At 46.3% G+C, this 19,400-nt stretch overlaps 2 protein-coding genes and 1 long non-coding RNA gene across 3 annotated transcripts; 1 reads left to right on the top strand and 2 right to left on the bottom strand.

Annotated features, from left to right (window-relative positions):
• Positions 1–1,939: 1,939 nt before the first annotated feature.
• LOC100842778 lies at positions 1,940–3,498 on the bottom strand. Its single transcript, XR_731667.3, has 3 exons — positions 3,240–3,498; positions 2,644–3,032; positions 1,940–2,521 (listed from the first exon to the last, which is right to left on the bottom strand). It is a non-coding gene; the product is annotated as an uncharacterized LOC100842778 (long non-coding RNA).
• A 1,766-nt stretch (positions 3,499–5,264) lies between these two features.
• Positions 5,265–6,955, bottom strand: LOC100839107 (transcription factor bHLH96). Its single transcript, XM_010236927.2, has 3 exons — positions 6,526–6,955; positions 5,918–6,400; positions 5,265–5,534 (listed from the first exon to the last, which is right to left on the bottom strand). Exons 1-3 carry the CDS (start codon positions 6,898–6,900, stop codon positions 5,427–5,429), a joined length of 966 nt encoding a protein of 321 aa, XP_010235229.1. The 5' UTR covers positions 6,901–6,955; the 3' UTR covers positions 5,265–5,426.
• A 4,929-nt stretch (positions 6,956–11,884) lies between these two features.
• On the top strand, positions 11,885–17,538 carry LOC100838803 (probable glucan 1,3-beta-glucosidase A). Its single transcript, XM_010236926.3, has 10 exons — positions 11,885–12,378; positions 12,478–12,584; positions 12,667–12,786; positions 13,399–13,578; positions 13,717–13,875; positions 13,998–14,167; positions 14,273–14,425; positions 15,481–15,833; positions 16,089–16,265; positions 17,227–17,538. Exons 1-10 carry the CDS (start codon positions 12,306–12,308, stop codon positions 17,304–17,306), a joined length of 1,572 nt encoding a protein of 523 aa, XP_010235228.1. The 5' UTR covers positions 11,885–12,305; the 3' UTR covers positions 17,307–17,538.
• The last annotated feature ends 1,862 nt before the right edge of the window (positions 17,539–19,400 follow it).

Raw genomic sequence — 19,400 nt, 5'->3', positions numbered from 1 at the left:
AGCAAATCGGTACCCATAATCCCATATACTCCCTCCGTCCCATATCAAGTGTCGAAATGTTACATGTATCTAGACACTTTTAAAATATAAATACATTCATATTTGGACAAATCTGAGACACTTAATATGGGACGGGAGGAGTACAACTTACAGTGGTACCTCATGGACTCCACAACGAGCAGACACTCGTCCCAGTTGCAGCAATAGCCAATTAGGTTGGCCAGCCGTCGGTGCCGCAGCTTCCAGTGGCAGTGCTGAGCGACCTCTTCTCGACAGCGTCGCGCGTGAATATTGTCGAGGATGCGAGGGTGGACGCGTGGTGCGGGGAAGAGACGAGGATGGGATGGGGGTAATGGTGACGCGAGGAAGCCGCAAGGTGGGGCGTCCGTGCCGGCATGGTCCTCCACAGATGAGCCTCCGTGCCGGTGGCGGGCCTGGCGGCGGCTCTGGCAGATCCCCAAACTCAACCTAAATCAAAACAATCAGTAGATCAGATCCGCCGCCAGCAACAATGCAAAAATCCACAAAAAATACAACTGATTAATCGGACAACCACGGTCCGCCACCAACCAAACAAGTACCCCTGACCCCGAAAGCCTGCGAGCACTAACCCAACTGCCGGCCACGCGAAGAAACAAACCCGCACACCACCATGGGTCTTAACCTGCTTTGAACCAGTTTCTGTGATGAGAATTAACTATTCGAAAAGTGAACTCATCCCAATACACATGGATCCTCAGGAGGTAGAACCTTTTAAGTCCATCTTGGGTTGTAGCATTGGTTGCTTCCCCATTAAATACCTAGGCATCCCTCTTCATTTTGATGAGCTTAGAAAGGAGGATATCCAGCCGCTAGTGGATAAAATTCTTAAACGTATGGCCGGATGGAGAGGGAAATTGCTCTCTTACGCTGGACGATTAGTTTTAATTAAATCTTGTCTTGCTAGTATCCCAATCTACCTGCTCTCTTTCTTTAAATTCCCTAAATGGGCGCTTGATCTTATTAATAGTCAAATGGCTCGATGCCTTTGGAGCGATTCAGAAGGAAATAGAAAACTCCATCTAGCCAATTGGCATCTCCTTTGTACGAAAAAAGAACATGGGGGTCTGGGCATCCCATGTTTACAGGATATTAACCTGTGTCTGCTGGGCTCTTGGATTAAAAGATACGCCCAAAGTGATGGGAAAATCTGGAAATCTGTCATTGACTGTAAATGTGACATTGCTAGCCCCAACATCTTCTACTGTAGAGACTGAGGGTGCTCTAAATTTTGGAAGGGTGTGTTGTGGGCTGCCCAATCTGTTAAAATGGGATATAGATGGATTGTGGGAAATGGAGACAAAGTCCAGTTCTGGGAAGAAACCTGGTTCGGCTCTTCTCCTTTGTCTGTCCAATTTTGGGAGCTTTATGTCATTTGCAATGAGCAGCTTGCTAGTATTAGCTCTATTTGGGATGGTGTTACTATTAGGATGTCGTTTAGGAGAAGTTTCTCCCCTCAGTTAATGGAAAAGTGGTTCGAACTAGAACAAATCATCCTTGGTACTGCTCTAAACACAGAACATGATGCCCTGATTTGGAAGTACACTAATTCTGGTACCTACACCACTAGCTCTCACTATAACATCATTAATTTTAGAGGGATTGTGCCCATCTTCATCCCAGCAATCTGGTCTCTTATTGTCCCATCTAGATTGCATATTTTCCTTTGGCTCTTGTCTCACAATCACATCATGACTAGAGATAATTTGAAGAAGAGGCATATTAAGAAACCTGAGTGCTGTGTGTTTTGCACTGAAAAGGAAACTATTCACCTTTTTTTTTGAGTGTGTAGTTGCCCAATCCATCTGGAATGACACTTCACAATTCTTTAACATTCAACTGGGTAACTCCTATGAATCTATTGCTCATTTCTGGGTAGCTAATAAAACCCATGCTGTAATGAATACTGTTAATGCTGCTATCATGTGGAATTTGTAGAAATTTCGCAATGATATGATTTTTAATCACAAACCATGGACTGATATTACACAGATCTGGTGGTTGATCCTGCGTTCTCTGCGCAAATGGTCTCTCCTTTACAAAGATCATATGCAGGCACTGATGGACAAGTTCATCAAGCACACTATTGGTCGCCTCCAGGCGCCAGTACAACTGTCGTGGAGATGAATAGAGCTCTAGCTTTGGCAACTACTCCTTCGGACCTGAGCGTCTTCATGGATGATGCCCTTGCTGGGGGATGTTCCACTCTCTGCATCTCGGGGCCTTCCCTGGAGCTTCAGATGTCCTCCCGAGAGAGGTCTTCTGGAGGCCTGCCAAGCTCCCTGATTCGCCTGAAGTTGCATGATCTGCTTGCCCGCTTCAGCCCCCTGGAGGAAATCTGCTTCTGTGCATGAAGTGGAGGAAGTTGTCTGATTGCTCTTCCTCTTTGATCTGCCCCCGGTGCATGGAGTATGCTTTTGTTCTTGCTCTAGTTTTGTAACAGCTGCTCTGTGTTGGAGCATTTCCCTCTTAACTTTACTTACTGCAAATTTTATTTTGAACAATGTACACCTGGTTTCATTGATATAATGGAGCCGGGGGGCTATGGCCTCCTGATATTCTAAAAAAAAAACCGCACACCGGGAGACAAAAAGGGGAACGAACCTGCGACGCAAGCCAGCGGGAGGAGAACGACAGGCGCTTTCTCGCGAAGAACCATCGCTCGCAGCAACCGGTGGACGGCGATGACCACGCCCGCCCGAAGAAGACTCGCCCGCAGCAGCTTGCGATGCGCGACGCCGACCGCCCTGACTCGAAGAAACCTCGCCATCCATGGACGCTAAGACACAGACAACAGAAAGAGGCAGACCAGACAAATCCCGAACCAAAGACCCCACACAGAACCAAAGCGCATGACAAAATACACTATGGAAGAACTCAGCAGCACTGCAGAACGGCGCATACCTCACAGACGGACGACGCGAAGTCCAGCAACCGACGGCGGGGCACACAGCATAACAGAACCAACCTCAAACAGATCCCACCGTCTCAACCTGAAACAGCACATACAAATCAGATCCGCCACGAACAACCGCGCCCAAATCAACAGCAAATACAACCCTCCATTAACCAAGCACACGCAATCAGCCACCACGAGGCAACCATTACAGTACCCAAAAGTCGAAAAGCTAGCATCGACCACACCACCACCCAAACGAAAAAACAAAACCCCAAACCACAAGCCGGGAAGATGAACAGACCTCCAATGCGAACCTGCGAGAAGAAGAGAAGGAACGGCCGAGTCGACAACCCACGACGAGACCAGCGCCACCGCCGAAAGCAGCTCCCGGTGCAGCAGTAGCAGCGGCCGGAAGAAAGAGTGATTCGGGAGACGAAACCCCTCGCGGAAGGAAACAGGGGAGAAGGGGAAGACCGGAAGCGAACCCGAAACGAAAAGAATCCCAGGCAACAGCCACGTACCTCCCCCGAACCGACCCACTGAACCGAAGCGCGCACGACACGTGTGAACTACAACCGACAACACCCACCCAGTGACAGCCCGTCCGGCCATCACGCCAATACCGCACGCGACGGAAGCCGCAGAGCGCTGAGAGCGCGCGGAAACTGCCCGGGCGTAGAGATTGTAGGGATGTGATCAACAGGAACTTGAACCTGAATTCAGTGGATGCTTCTTTTGTGCATATCCTGTATTCTTCCCTGTAGAACTCAAAAATACACTCCGCGTGCATCGATTGATCTGTTCCTTCAGTGTACCAGCGAGCTGTAAAGCGATTAGCTCCAGCTTATTCTGCTGCTGGGCATAGTACGTCGACACAAACTACTCAGCAGAGACAGTTTCTTCAAGGCCACATTTCGCCATTGACTGCTGCACCACGAGAGAGAAAAAGGCACTTTCCCTTGTTCCTTCTTCTCACCACACCGAGGGGGTCAAAACTTACTTTCCATTTGAGACCACAGCGCACGCTAGTGCACTCCGAAGTCTGAAACAGCAGCAGCAGCTCGGGCCTCCGTGACATTGGTCAAATCGCGAGGTAAAAAACATCTCGAGAGAGAGAGACGGATCGATCGATCAGCTCATGTCGCCGGGTCCCCTTTCGACTATGCCGGGGCTGAGTCGATCATGTTCATGCCTGGCAGGAAATGGGAGAAAGCCAGAAAGGCCATGTTTGGGGTGAAAGTGCTCCTGCGCCCCGGAAATCAGAAACTTTTTTCTCCCTATAATAAGCTGCTTATAAGGGTCAATGCCTCAATCGGACGACACGAGCGGGTTCCCATTGGAGTTCTGCAGAGTTGTAGTCAAACAAACCTTAGAGTTTTTTTTTCTGTGAACCAGGCTTATACTAACAGGAAAAAAAATCTGTTTGTTTACTATCAGATTTTTTTTTTCTCTTTGTGGTATATGGGCGCCAGAACGGGGGTCGATGGACCGGCGGATACTCGTTCAGAAGAGAACAAGACTGCTTCTTCAGCTTCACGCGCGCGCGGCGGGGAACAATCACGGGCACTGTCCTGGCGGGCGCTGTACAGTAATTGTACGAGCCTGTCAATCGTGCTCGAGACCGCAACACACGCTGCATGCAGATGCAGGTTGCCATTGCCAACGTCGCGTCTGCGTATAGATCAACTGTGCAAACGTACACAAGCCTCCAACAATGCATGTATCCGCGTGGGTTGTGTCATCGCGCCTGGCCATATATACCAGAGGAAATTGCACAGCGTTGTTGCACAAAACACCGCTTCTACTAATTTTTTGTAGATTTCACCGCATATTGGCATAATGAGTTGCAGATAGGTCTTAATAGCGTGTTAGACAAGTTAACCACGTTTTGACTTGTGGGCCCTGCATGTCAGTGCCAACGTGGACCGAGCCCCTTACCACGGTGGACCAGGTCAGGCCTGAGCCAACCAATTAAAATGAAGTCATGCCCGATTCGGTGGAGCAGACCGGACCCGACCTAATCAGACGTGATTTTCTTTTAACCAGTTGGCTCCAAACCCGACCCGGTCCACCGTGGCAAAAGACTCGATACACGTTGGCACTGACATGCGGGGCCCACAGATCAGAAACGTGATTAACTCGTCTAACACGCTATTAGGACATATCTGCAACTACTTAGACCAATATATGGTGAAATCTGCAAAGATTTCGTAGAAACGGTGTTTTGCGCAACAACGTCCCCAATAGAGGTGGAACTTGCAATTTCCTCTATATACCATGCACAGCAAGCTAGAGAACACGTTGAGACTTCAGAGAGAGAGAGACGTTCGTAGATGGGTACAAAACCACTAAATCAGAGCACACAGAGTTTCATTACATGGATAGCTAGCTAGAAGTAGCCTGTGAATACGTAACTAATGGCAGTGCTAAAAACAATATTTGCTTCGGAAAAAGAAAAAGAAAAGAAAAACTGATCTACGAACTCAACCTAGCTACAGCTCAGCTGCTGCTGCTCCTCTTGCGCGATCGTCTCGATGATGCGGTGGACCGCCGCCGCGATGTCGTCCACCGACGAGAGCCGGCAGTCGTCTTCCACCTGCTCAAGCCATGCATCATCCAGATTAATCGACCATGCAGTTCATATATCTTCATCATGTGTACATATATTAATTCATGCATTAATTAGCTGTGCACGCGCAGAAATAAAAAATGGCTGTTGGGTCAATTCCAGTGACACGGCGCCAGTCAATTAATCAGTGCAGCTTTTTCATCGTTGCGGTGAAACGCACACACAGAGGGAAGAGTTTGGAGGGGTCGTCCCGGACAAGGGCACGGAAAACGAGGCGAGTTTAGTTGTTGTTTTCGGCGTGACGTACGCGCGGCTGCCATGCGACCGAGCATTCGAAGCGAATGGTCTCGAAAAAGAAACAGATGCACGTTCGTTCGGGAAGAAAACAGTAGAGTACAGTACGCGTATACCTTGAGGCTGAGAGAGTAGAGCGCCATGTGGCCGGCGCCGGTGGCGTTGAGGTGGAGCACGGCGAGCCGGTGACCCTGCAGCCCGGCGACCAGCCTGAGCAGCTGCCTGGGCCGCCGCCGGGTCAGCGCCTTGAGGCTCGCGTGGCTCTCCACGATGGTCACCTCGATCTCCGCCACCGACGACTGCTTCGAGCCCGACGAAGCAACCATCGCGTCGGCGATATCGGTGGTGTCGGCGTCGGCATTGCCGGCTGCGACGGCTTCGGCGTCGTTCGCGGACGCGGATGCGGCCGCGTCCGGGGCGCGCATTGTGTACTGCGGGAAGGTGAAGAAGTCGGCGAAGGGCGCCACGGCGGCAGCGGAGGTGTTGTCGTCGGTGCCGATGGGGCGCCGGGCGTGGCGGCGCGCCTGCAGGGACTGGAGCAGCTGCTCCAGCTCCTTGACGTAGTTGATCGCGCCGCCGATTATGGACGCCTGGTCGCCCTGTACATACATTCCATTCCCAACCAAAATTACATACAGAACTTGGCCGATCGATCATGCTACTACTGCTAATCGTACTAAAATTCCCGGTACTAGTCAAGGCCTACTAGTTGCTAGTTAGTTACCCGTTGGACGTAGGAGGGCGGCATGAGGGAGCGGAGCGCGGCGAGGTAGTCGTTCATCTGCCTGCGGCGGTTGCGCTCGACGGCGATGTGGGTCATCCGCTGGCTCTCCACCTCCTCCACGTTCTTCACGCTCCGAACCCTGCGACGCTTCCTCCTCCCCGCACCCGACGCCGCCGGCTCCGCGAGCTCTTCAGGCGCCGGCGCAGCGGCGCTCCAGCTGCAGGCGTTGCCCCCGTAGTCCAATTCCAGCACCCCCTCGATGGCGCCGTACGCATTGCTGCTACTAGCTGCTGTCCCGCCCCAGGGTCCTTCCGACGCCGGCATGGCGGGGCAGCCGAAGAAGCCTTCCGAGAACACCACGGCCTCCAATGCCATACCCCTCCTTCCTGAGAAAAACAGAGGAGCAAGCAGGGGAAGAGAAACGCTGAGGTCAGAGGAGGTCGCAAAGCAATCCCCCCGCTACAATTTTATACTACTCCCAGCCCTGGCCCTGCTGGAGAGTCCGGAGATCCGTACTACGTACGTGGTGGTCTCTGGTGTGTGTGATTAGGCCATGATTTGGTCGATCGGACCTGCTGGCCCGCACGGCACGTCATGCCATTGCCAATTTGCCATGGCAGGGAGAGGCGGTCGACGACGGGACGGCGCCATGCATGCGCGACCCCATCGGGACATGCAATTAACGCTTAGCTTTGCTAAAACCGACGCAACCCCCAGGAAGAAAAACGCACGGCCGGTCCTGTATCTATTTTCTAAAAACATCATATACACATAATATTTCGATAACAATTTAGAATCGGAAGAGAGTACCAAGGCCGCGGCCTGCCGGCGCGGTAAAATGGTAACATCACACCTCGTCGCCGCACGCGGTAACTTTAATTTGGACCGCATCGATCTCTCGTTCTCGCTGGCTTGTCGCCGTCCATCTTTCGGCTGCATGCGTGCCAGTATGAGTATTCGACAGCGCGCGCGTACACATGCAGTACCCGCAGAGCAGTAGCATACCGCACTCCGATGACATCCATGGTCCATCTACCCGAGCTACAGGGGATTCGCATGCAGTTTCCTACACACCGAATGCTAGTAGCTCGCTCGTCATCCCTACGCACTGTAGACGGTGTATGTGGGAGGATATATATCGGAATTGAGTATATAGTCTGGGCCTCTGGGGCAGTCACGAGACAGGCGTGTGATTGAGTTTGTACGCATGCGCGAATACGTATATATGTACGTACATACGTACACGCGCGTGACCGCCCAGTCATGCATGCAGGCGGCCGGTATAGTCTTTGTATGTACTGACTTCAGTACGTTGCCAAGCACGGGGGGTTAGCTAGCTTGCGGGGTTTTACCATTTGTACGTGTGGTACATCAGTACATGCATGCATCTTACGTCTGTGCCTTTGGCGCTAGACTACCGTGCGTGCATGTACTTGATCTCCGCCATTTCGCCGGCCGGCCAGTCACCTACGACATGTGTCCTCGCCGATTCTGGCATGCAGCTCTCTCAAGGACCATACATGGGACGATTGACGAAATGATGAGAGCAATCAGCATGGTTATATATATATATATATATTCTAGTACCCGGACAAAGACAAAAATAGCTTTGGAAATTACGAAAAGATCTACTAGCTACAGAGAGTTTGCATGTACTAACATATGGGTGATGATTGAATAGGAGAGGGTTTGATTATCAGAGAAGGATTGATCAACCAAGGCATTTTGGATCAATATTAGTCACTGCTGCTCATACTCGTTCAGTTACATCTGGCGTGTACGTTCAGTTACATCCCCGGCCCCATCAATCTATATGCACTAAAATCACGACAAGTATTTAGAAACAGAGAGAGTGATGTATCTCGTTGCCTTTTCTAAAGAAAAGCTATGTTGTTTTTGATCTTCTGGTGTCGAAAATGCCATGCAATGAACAAATTTAAGGAAGTGTAAAGTGATCACGATGCGCTGAATAGAGAAAAGTGCGTGCGGAGTCCCAATGTTGAATAGAGCTTGTCCTTCCTTCCCATTTTACTCCATTTTTTTAATTAGTTCACGTTTCCAAGTTTCTGTTTGCAGCATTTTTTGACTGAAAAGACACTTCCACGCTGCCATGCTTTCAGTAACTAGCATAAAAGCAGGATTTTGACAACAGATCGATGCATAAGTGTATGTATGCATGGCACAAATCTGCGGGAGTACTGTATAGCTTACCAAGGGCACATGGGGCAGCGGGTGAATTGGCTGTGTGCATCAAGCCCGGGACGCTCCCCTTTTTGAAAAAAAAAGGCAGCGGGTGAGTGAAAATGTGAAATAGTGGAGATTTATCTGCTTATAGAAATTCGATATTCCGTGTAACCCTGTGATTGACATGCATGCCTGCTTTGGAAAAGGGGCATGCAGCAGGAAACTACAGTATGCTAGCTACTGCGGCTCTGCTTACTGTACAATCCTAATATATAGCTAACCTACGTCGATGCAGGGAAAGTATAGTAGTATGTACAAAGATGATTGACAAAAGGCTACGAGTTCGTGACCTGGCAATGATTTGTCAGTATCGAGCCCCTAGAGGCACGGGAAATTGCTTGGTTATATTCGACGCATTTCAGGCGTAGCCTTGTCCCATGGTCTCTACTCTAGGTTAGCCCATACATGCAACTTGTGCATGCTACACAAGGGTAGGGGCAGCTTTCTCGCTCGCTCGATCCGGAAAATCGCCGGAGCCAATTATGTATAGTCCGATACGTGTCCACTCCACCTGCATGGCCAGGCCCAAATTATTCATTCGTACTGTACGTGTTTCCATTTGTCAGCTCACCAAATTGCTAAAATGGATGAAAAACAGACGTACGGTAAATGTTACACTCCGTACAGTATATTACTTGGTTCAATCTGGTTCCGGACTTGATCACTTGAGACTTGAGAGACCAACTCTCCTCGGTTTCATACATGCATGTAAGTTTCACGTGTTATAATATCATCATCGATCCGTCTCTTTCTTGTTCGTCCCGGCTTCGCGCCCACGTACACCAGGCTTTTCTGCGCGAAACGCACATGCCTGCGTTGCCGGCCGGGCGGCCGGCCCCCGGAGAGAAAACCGTGAGCTCCTGCCGCGTATGTGTGGTCCGTCGCGCAAAACATTCCGGCCTGCGAGCGCCATGCATCACGGGCGCCGGGCCCTTGCATGCACTGCACCGATCGGCTGCATGACTGTCTCGATCTCTTACTTAGGCCGCGCAGTACCTAGCAGGCTAGAGCCAGCAGCTATATGTACAGTATAGCTAGCTGGGGTGTTTCTCTGTTGCGTTTTGGTGTTTTGCGTGCTGCAAATGCATGCATGGCGTGCTGTACCGAACATTTGTTTGTTTCGGTTCAATTCCATTCCATTCGACTCGCGTAAGCAGCGTCAGTGCGCTTTTGCTTGCTGCCCGTCGTGCGCAGGCCGAGCCAGTAGCAACACCTTGGAATGTGTATATACAGGATTACAGGATATATATCTACTCCCTCCGTTTCATAATTCTTGTCGAAATATTACATGTATCTAGATGCTTTTTAGGAATAGATGCATTCATTTTTGGGCAAATTTGAGACAAGAATTATGAAACGGAGGGAGTACAATCTATCTATTGTGGTCTCAGATCTGTGTATGCACATGTATATATGAATTGAGAAATTGGACAGTATAGTTCTTTTTAATCCCTCACTCTCAACTAAATAGATGACGTTTTTTATATGTTTTACTTAATATAAAAACGGTTTTGATATGGTAGAGAAGGTAACATGCAAGTTTGGCCTATAACGTCTTCAACGATAACTGACATTGTCTAGCTAGCTCTAGAATGACTTTGGTCGACCAACAGTTTATACTACAAAATGAGTAGAACCTAATAAAATCTGCAGAGCCCAACAGAAAAAAGTGCGAGCAACTGGTGCTCATCGTGTGAGCCATGATCATTACCGAATATGCGTGTTTACCAAAAGAAAGAAAACAAAGTATACTTAGCACATCGTACATCGATCTTTTCGAAATGGCTATACTTGCAGGTAGTACATATTTCAAAGTGTTGGAACGAACAATCTGGCCAGCTGCAAAGGAAAATGCATCATTTGAGGCAGCTAGCTAGCAGCCACGAGATCTTAATATTTTTTGACTACTCATGATTGCAGCTAGCCAATAATATTATTCGACCCCATTGTTAACATGATGAAAGATGTCTTTTGACTACTCGTGACAGTAGGAGAATATATTACCGTGTACTCCCTCCGTCCAATAAAAAATGTTTCAAGTTTGTCAAAGTTGAGACATTATTTGTTGGACGAATACTTGATTTTAGAAGATTGGTCACGCATGCATGCTAGCTTCGACAAACGAGCCCGTGATATACTTGCATAATTTGCACACAACTTAAAGCCCGATCTTGGCGTAGAAAAAATTCAGTGACAGCCTGCACGGACACAGCTTAAAAATAGGTTAGCTCTTTACTGGGCCGGGTGTTGGCCCAATGGCCCGGAGTACTCCGACAAAACCGAAAGGCCCCGCCTTTATTCAGTCGCGGGACATCTGGCCCGAAGCCCCGAAGGCGTGCACACTTCGGGCCTTCAGGGCCCAGGATGGCAAAATCCACGGCCAAGCGACAGCGAATCGTGCAGATGCTCCCGCCGTCCGGTAAGCCCCCCTCAAATTAGAATATGTGTGTTCGTGGCAAGAAAATCCTAGCCGTCGTCTTCTAGGAAACTTCAATATGCAGCGGTTCCCCTCGTCTCTCACGACTGATCTGACCTCAAGAGACGAGGGGAACTACGGATCAACGTCTGGCATCAACTTTTGCTATTTTTTTTGGTTAGATTTTTGTGTTCTTCTCGGTGGCGTCTTGACGATGGAGATGCCGTCGTCTAGAAAATTGGTGTCCTGACTCCTTCATCGTCCTGATGTAGGTGTTGCAACCTATGTCATGAAGTCAGTGGTTCTCATGACACGTCTTTTCATGTTTTTGGTATTTTTTCTCATTGATTTATCGATGGAGAAACAGTTTTACAGCTTGTCTTGCAAAGGGTATGACCCCGACCATGGTGCGTTCAATGATCTTAGGTTCTCACCGTTTGAGGTGGGTGGGTCATGCGGCTTTTCAAAACCTACGAAGTTAGTTCAGCTTGTGCAAGCATATTAGTATTCTGCAATTTTGTCAACAAATACATGGAGAAGCGTCAAGATGCGAAGGATGAATAAGAGAAGTTTATTTTAAAGAACTAGGATGAAACTTTTAGTTTTGTTGAGTATCTTTATTATTTGTGTTCGTTCGTGTATCGATCTTATGTACTTTTGTCTCTTGAATCAATGAAGCTAGATCATCGCTCAAAAAAAAAAATGCTCCCGCCGTCCCGCGTGCGAGCGCCTATTCGTCGCGTGTCGGTCGGCTCCAATAACGGAGAGACAGCACGGAGGATGTCGGAGGCGGCGCAACCGCGGGCCGGTTCACAGCACCGCCCCTACCAGCAGGGAGAAAGAAAAGCAGCTGAACCGAGAAAGCGAACTATCTCGTTTTCGTGCCCACCGTTCTTTGGGATCAACTTTGCGATGAGGAAGGCATAACCACATCGTGCAAAAGCCGAGATTCCCTGGAGCCTGGGCTGCCCGGCCATGCCATTGCCAAATCACTCCCGGTTTCTGCCCGCGGTGGGCTTGGAATCTCCCGTCCCTTTCGCCATATACAAGTCAAGCGGGCAGTCCTCACTGTCCTCTGCCCCAGTTCTTGTGCGCACCACCTGTTCGATGCATTGCCCACATGAGGCTCCCTTGCACTGGAGTCCTGGTCTTTTGTTCTCTCTGCGTCTTCCAACTGTCGCATTCGTCGTCAGGTGAGAATTTTGCCTTCCACGGCTCCACCGAGTGGCTCAGTCTTGGCTTCTGTCAACGCGGTTGCTCATGCAGTCTTGATTGTGTGCTTGTTTTCGCAGATGATAGCTTCACCAAGGTCAGGGCGGTGAACTTGGGAGGCTGGCTGGTGGTGGAGGGGTGGATCAAGCCTTCTTTGTTTGATGGCATCCCAAACGGGGACATGCTGGTAGGTTCTCTCTGGTCCTTGTTCTTTTCTACAGTGCTTTGCATTTTGCTTTATTGTCATGTGGATATTGTATTTGCTTCAGGATGGCACGCAGGTGCAGCTCAAGTCTGTTGCTCTACAGAAGTACGTGAGTGCATACAGTGGTGGAGGCAGTAATGTGACCGTGGATCGAGCTGCTACTTCATCGTGGGAAACTTTCAAGGTGAATGGTCAAAGGAAAGTGGTTTCTTAGAGAAAGGAAAAGGAACTGATAGTACAAATATTTGGCGCCTATTTGGCAAGGTGAATTGGGCTATTCATGTTTTTTGGATATCTGAGGGAAAACTGCATTAAGCATGCCTTCACCTCAATATTAGGCCTTGATCTGTTCATCAAAGGGGCCATTTTTGTTCTGTTCTGGAGATTTGAGATAAAACTGCACTGAATGTAGCATTTGTTTTTCAACTTTTAGTCCATAATATTTCTTCAAGGGCATTGTTTCAAGTCACCGAGGCGACTCACAAAGCCTACTTATTTGATTTAGACCTGCCACAAAGCTGGAGGACCAGTATATTACCAAACAGTTTTTACAGAGGTTATAAACAAAAAGACAGAATTATATTGTGTATGTGAATGTGTGTTTCCCAATTCCCAGTGGTAGAAGGTATAGTTTTAGTAAATTGGCGCAAGTTTACCAGTTTATTTTCCCATTCTTTGTCTTTTGCGTCTGTCTTGAATCTTTACCATTGACACAGAAACCTATCATACTTCAGGAGAATGCTAAAGTTAATCATATTGTAGATCCTAATTGCATTTGTCTTGGCACCATTTTCAGCTGTGGAGAGTTTCTGATAGTGAATTTCAATTCCGGTGCTTCAATGGCCAGTTCTTAACAGCAAGTAATGGGGACACTATCTCAGCAACTGCAGATTCACCAGGAGACCCTGAAACATTTTATATCGAAAGGAATAATACATTGCTTCATATCAAGCTTCTAAATGGGAACTATTTGCAGGTATCGAGTATCTTCTCAAAATCATCTTGAGGTGACAGCATTTATGCACCATGATCACATTCCTTTTTGTGTATGAAACTAACTAGCTGAAGCTTCAGCAGTGCCATCAGGAAAGTTGACATATACTCCATTATTCAGGTCACAGACAATAATCAGCTTGCTTCAAATTATCATTCCCAACCAGGATGGGGTGATGATATGGCAACATTTGAGATGACAATTGTTGCAAACAACTTGCATGGAGATTACCAGCTTGCTAATGGGTATGGACCTGCACAGGCAAAAGTGGTCTTGACTGTAAGTTCCCTAATTTTAGAGCTGTGTTATCTACTTATATCCTCACATGTAGTGCAGAGTTTTTATCTGATACAGATCTCGGTATATTATGTTACTCATTTGCTATTTTACACAATTCGCAGGAACACCGGAAGAGCTTTGTTACTGGAAAAGATTTCTATTTCCTCTCGCGAAACAGCATAAATGCAGTCAGGATTCCAGTTGGATGGTGGATTGCATATGACCCTGATCCGCCTGCTCCATTTATTGGTGGTTCCCTGGATACCCTTGATAGAGCATTCTACTGGGCACAGTAGGTCTAGCTTCTAAACTATTCTTATTTGTTATTTCCACTAAAATATTCCTTTGAAAGTTTTGAGACTGCATCATCATATGGAGGGACTGATTTTGAGATCAGGGTTTATGGCTTGAAGTGCATCATTGACCTTCATGCGGCTCCTGGATCTCAAAATGGAATGGAGCACAGTGCTAGCAGGGATGGTTCAGTAGATTGGCCTTCAGCTGCTAACATAAAGAAAACATTGGAGGTGATTAATTTTCTAGCTCAAAGGTAACATGGATTCTATCACGTTTAAACAAACATTGGAGGTGATTAAAATTCTAGCTCAAAGGTAACATGGATTCTATTAATGTGTTTTATAGTTTATTGTGGCACAAAATTCTTCCTTTATGTGGAGGAAATATTTTTCATCACGCTGATAGTAACATGAGGCCATGAGAGTAAATAAAGTCAACGGCCAGTTGGAAAAAGACTTTGAATTCTCTTTTCAATAGATCTGTGCCAGACAAAAAAAAATCTCATCCTTCACAGATCTTACAAACAAAAGGCTGTGGACAATATGGAGGAGCAATAGGCACTACATTTTTTATTTGACATATCCTGGGGGTGCTCTCTTTTCTTGGAAGATTCCAAAAATGAAAGTAAGGAAATAGAAGAAAATTCGAAGAAAAATAGTTTTTTCTTGGAAGATTCCAAAAAATTATTCTATTTCTGCATATTTGAATTTTCAGGTACTTTCACTGAAATTTAAATACGCAGCGATGGAATGAGTTTTTTGGAAGGCGCGTTGTAACTTATAAGAACCTTCCTAGAAATTATTCTAGCGCTGCATGTTTGAATTTTCATGTACTTCCATTGAAATTCAAGTACACGGCATTAGAATACTTTTTTTTTAAAGATGTGTTATAAAATCTTCCCCAAAAATAGTCTACTGCTGCATTTTTTAATTTTCATGTGGTTTCCTTCAAATTCAAATATGCAGCAATATAATACTCCCTCTGATCCATAATAAGTGTCGAGAAACTTCCATATGATCCTTCCAAAAAATATTCTATTGCTGCATATTTCAATTTTCATGTACTTTCCTTACCTTTATGTATTTTCTTACGTTATTTCCTTACTATTTGGAGGATATGTTAACAATGTCAAATACTTGAATCGGTTAGCCAATCGGTCTAAAATCTATTAGCTAATGAGGGAATGCATGAAGGTAAGGAGCCATTTTTTTGATTCACTGGCAATTTCTTGAATGGCATGAACAGCAAGATTCTACCTATCACAACTTCCTCAGTTCCAATAAGATATATTCTGTCTTTTATCTGCAGGTATGCAGATAATCCCTCTCTCTTAGGTATTGAGCTTTTGAATGAGCCGTCTGCGGATGGAGTCCCACTAGGTACTCTAGTGTCGTATTACAAAGCAGGCTACAAAATTGTACGAAGTTACTCGGAGACAGCTTATGTTATATTCTGCCAGAGGATAGGGAATGCAGATCCAGTGGAGCTTTATCAGGCTGATCTCGGTCCAACTAACACTGTTGTGGACTTGCATTACTACAACCTTTTTGATCCGTATTTTGAGAAACTTAATGCAACAGAGAACATACGGTTCATTTACAAGGACAGACTGCCTCAAGTGCAGGCCTTGAGTGGCGCAAATGGACCTCTTGTTTTCATCGGTAGGTCGTGTGAAATAAAGTTTAACAAAATTTTATATGTTACCCCTTGTATATCTACTTTTAGATAATTCAGATATGCGATATGTATTTTTGTCCACATTTATATCTACTATTTAACGATAGTGTTTTTTCGATTTACCAAATGCTTTACACAGGCTTTCTTGTAACAGAATCATTCCTCCATTATTATTGAGATCATCGGTGTGCTGTATAATGTATACTAATTACCTTCCTCCCTGGTATCTCATTATTCAGGAGAGTGGGTAAATGAATGGAATGTCGCAAACGCTTCGCAAGCTCAATACCAGTTATTTGGAAAAGCTCAATTGGAGGTCTTTGGAGAAGCCTCCTTTGGCTGGTCTTATTGGACAGTCAGGTGCAACAGTGTGCACTGGGATTATGAATGGAACATAAGGAATAGGTATCTTGCTGGTAAGCAGTTTGTCCTTCAGCTTCTTTCAACATGAATCACTTCTGTACAAAATTTTACTATCATCATCATCATCATCATCATATAAAATGGAATCACATAATGACCATGACAAATGGCTTATGGGTGGGGTAGTTCTGCTTGAGCTAGGGATGCGAATAGGGTTGATCCAATTACCCATTCTCGTTTATTTTGGCAAAAATGCAAATACATGTATATAAAATAAAACCCAATACAATTCAATCTGTCATTCAGTCTAATTCATACTGCACTTAACTCAGTAAGTTATTAAAGTATGGGCCAAAATGCCCTGTCGACTGACTATGTGGAGCATAAAGTGTGATCAAACTACTCTGTACAATACATTACATTTTTCCACAATTATAATAGTCTGATTTGTACTTATTCCATGATAACATAATTGGAAAGCAAGAAGCATTTGATATTTTTTTATCAATAGATCAATGCGATTATATTGTGGTAGGTTGTAGTAGGAATTCAACGTCTCCTCTCGGTCCCCCTTATATGGCTCCGTCACTGGGCCCATTGGGCCACCTCATACTAAAAAAGAACTTCCAACTCAACTGGCATTTTTCAAAGGATGAGAATTGCAGCGGCATTTTTCAAATTCGCCAAAATTGCATTGGCATATATCATTAACCCGACAAAAAAAAAATAACTCGGTGAGAGATAACATGGGCTCACACCTAACATGTAATGCTATTCAAGTTCTTAACAAGTTACAGAAAATAATAATCATGGATGGTATGGCCCACAGGCGCACTACCATCCCTAGTTAGTGCTTATATCAGCTGTAGCATCCTCTTTTCTTTTGATAAGGCAAGTAACATAATCTGGTATTGTTATAGACACTTATGGCTTAATGCAGTTTTTGTTTAGGTTAATGCAGTTATTGTTTCCACTTTGGGTTTGATTAACATGATATATTTTTTCTCTCTGCAGGCGGTTCACCGTTAGAAAGCCCAAATTACATGATGCTTGTGGCAGGATGCGTCCTGTATATTTTGTCTATATTTGCATGATACAATGAAACTTGGCCCAAAAAATAGTCCAATACGCATTTCAAATAAGTCTGATATGTTCTCTCTAATTTTGAGGGGTCTGTTCATTCACAAAAGTTGATGTAAAGAGCTCCCAAATGTACATGAAGTTTGTTTTTTCAAACTTATGTGCATCGTCCATTTTTCACCCAACTCGGGCAAATTGAGAAAATAGAGTGGAGCTGGCGCAGCCTTTGCTGAACGCCTGAACCTCTGACTCTGTCCCAACATTTGAACTGTACAGTAAGCGAACCAACTTGCAGGTGACAATGACAATTTTGGACAGCGACGTTGAGATTCCACCACTACGGTGGTCTTTATCCGTCAATTGGAATTTGGTCGTTTTTCAATTAGTCTCGTGGGTGTTTCTTATTTCTAGAAGGAAGCTTTGTGCATGCTGACCTGCTAAAGTGCTAATGGTTTCAACAAAATACGGTTCTTGAAGACAGAGAATTAAAAAGAAAGCTGGCTGACTGGCTGGCCATCCCGAGTAAAGTGGCGATTTATAATGTAACACACTGAATAACAGCAAGTAGTATTTATCCTACGAGCAACATTTAGTCGTACTAGTTGGTTTCGAAAGGAGAGTAAGTAGAGCAGATTGGCTGTACTGGTCAACAGATTTACAGTCGCATTATCAGTGCCAGCGCGGTTAAGCTAGTAAGTTCCAAAAGGAGAGTGTACTCCTATACGTGCATGGCAAGTTTTTCCGTGCGTTTGGAGTTTGGACCGTTACCCACTCCGTTCCCTCGCCACAAAATTTAAGGACCTTCTTGGAGCACGATTTTCGTATGCTCCAATCTGAAGTCAAATTATACTAGCCTCTAAATGTTCAAGTCAAATTTTAAGTAATTTTTTAAATTTGGCGGGATAAGGGATTTTTAAATTTGGTGGGATAAGGGGAAATCCGGCTGTGCATCAAAGTGAACATAATTAGTATGCTCCAATCTGAAGGATATTTTTTCAGATTGGAGCAATCCAGTCATTGAATTTGAAAAGCTTGTGCATTTTAGTACTCGAACTCACGGTTGGTCCTTACGGAGTACATCGTGTTGTTTAAGTGATCTAATACGGTTTTTCATGCGTGCCCAAATGGGTATCTTTTAATATGGACCGTCAATTAAATCCAACGGCTCAAATCTCTCTAACAGACGAACCCACCTTCGTCTTCCACCTCCAGATGCGCGTCTTCCTTCTCTCCTATATTTCCACCGCATCCGTGTTAGGTGTGGTGATCCGCGTTAGGGAAGGAGCCAAGCCCGTTAGAGTGGCCATTAAGCTGGGAGGACCTGGGAATATCCTACTTGGCAGCCGGCGTGTTGGTCGATGCCGACCCGACAATACCCCTTCAGACCCATATACAACTCGTATAAAGATTCGTCTTAGATCACATAAACAATACTCCCTCCATGCACTAGAACAACGACAAGTTCCGTGGGAACCAAACACGAACTAAAATGCACCGGCTCTTCTATTAAGGATTGCGTGTGCATTTTGCTCGGCAACTAGCGAAAGGAAAACGCACGCCCTCTCTTCCTCCGAATTTCGGGTGCCAGTTTTTTTCAACAGCTGTCGGCTTTGACCCGCACGGATTGGGCCCGCCCGGGCCAGAAGCAACAGACGTCGCCGTTCTTTCGTGCTCACGCAAAGGGGGTCATTCGGTTTTGTCATTTCTGCCGGCGCATCATCCTCGTCCACTGTACACTTGCACTACTCTGGTCGTCGGATTTGGTTCACGGTCGCAGTCGGCTCGTCGGTTCGCAGTCACATTAGCATATACTAGTACTGCTATTTCTATTTGTTTTTAAGAGAAAAACAAATCAGCTGGGAGAAGCACTCAAATGAAGCACACTTTGCACACATGATAGGATAATTAAACAAAGCAAAAGATGCTGATTGGGCCAGGAGGCGCGACGCTGGTTTGCATACGTGCAGACTGGCCAACCCACGTGCCGGCGGTGGAACCCGGCCGGGCCGGGGCAGCGGGTCGGTCTCTGTTCTGCAACAGACGACGCATCAGTATATGAACGCCAGTGACGAACCGATAGAGCGACTACTCTGATGGGTCATTCAGAC

The sequence above is a fragment of the Brachypodium distachyon genome, chromosome 3 (assembly GCF_000005505.3).
Source record: "Brachypodium distachyon strain Bd21 chromosome 3, Brachypodium_distachyon_v3.0, whole genome shotgun sequence".
Lineage (NCBI taxonomy): Eukaryota > Viridiplantae > Streptophyta > Magnoliopsida > Poales > Poaceae > Brachypodium > Brachypodium distachyon.
The sequence above is the reverse complement of the archived record's forward strand: the minus strand, read 5'-3'. Positions and strand labels throughout refer to the sequence as shown.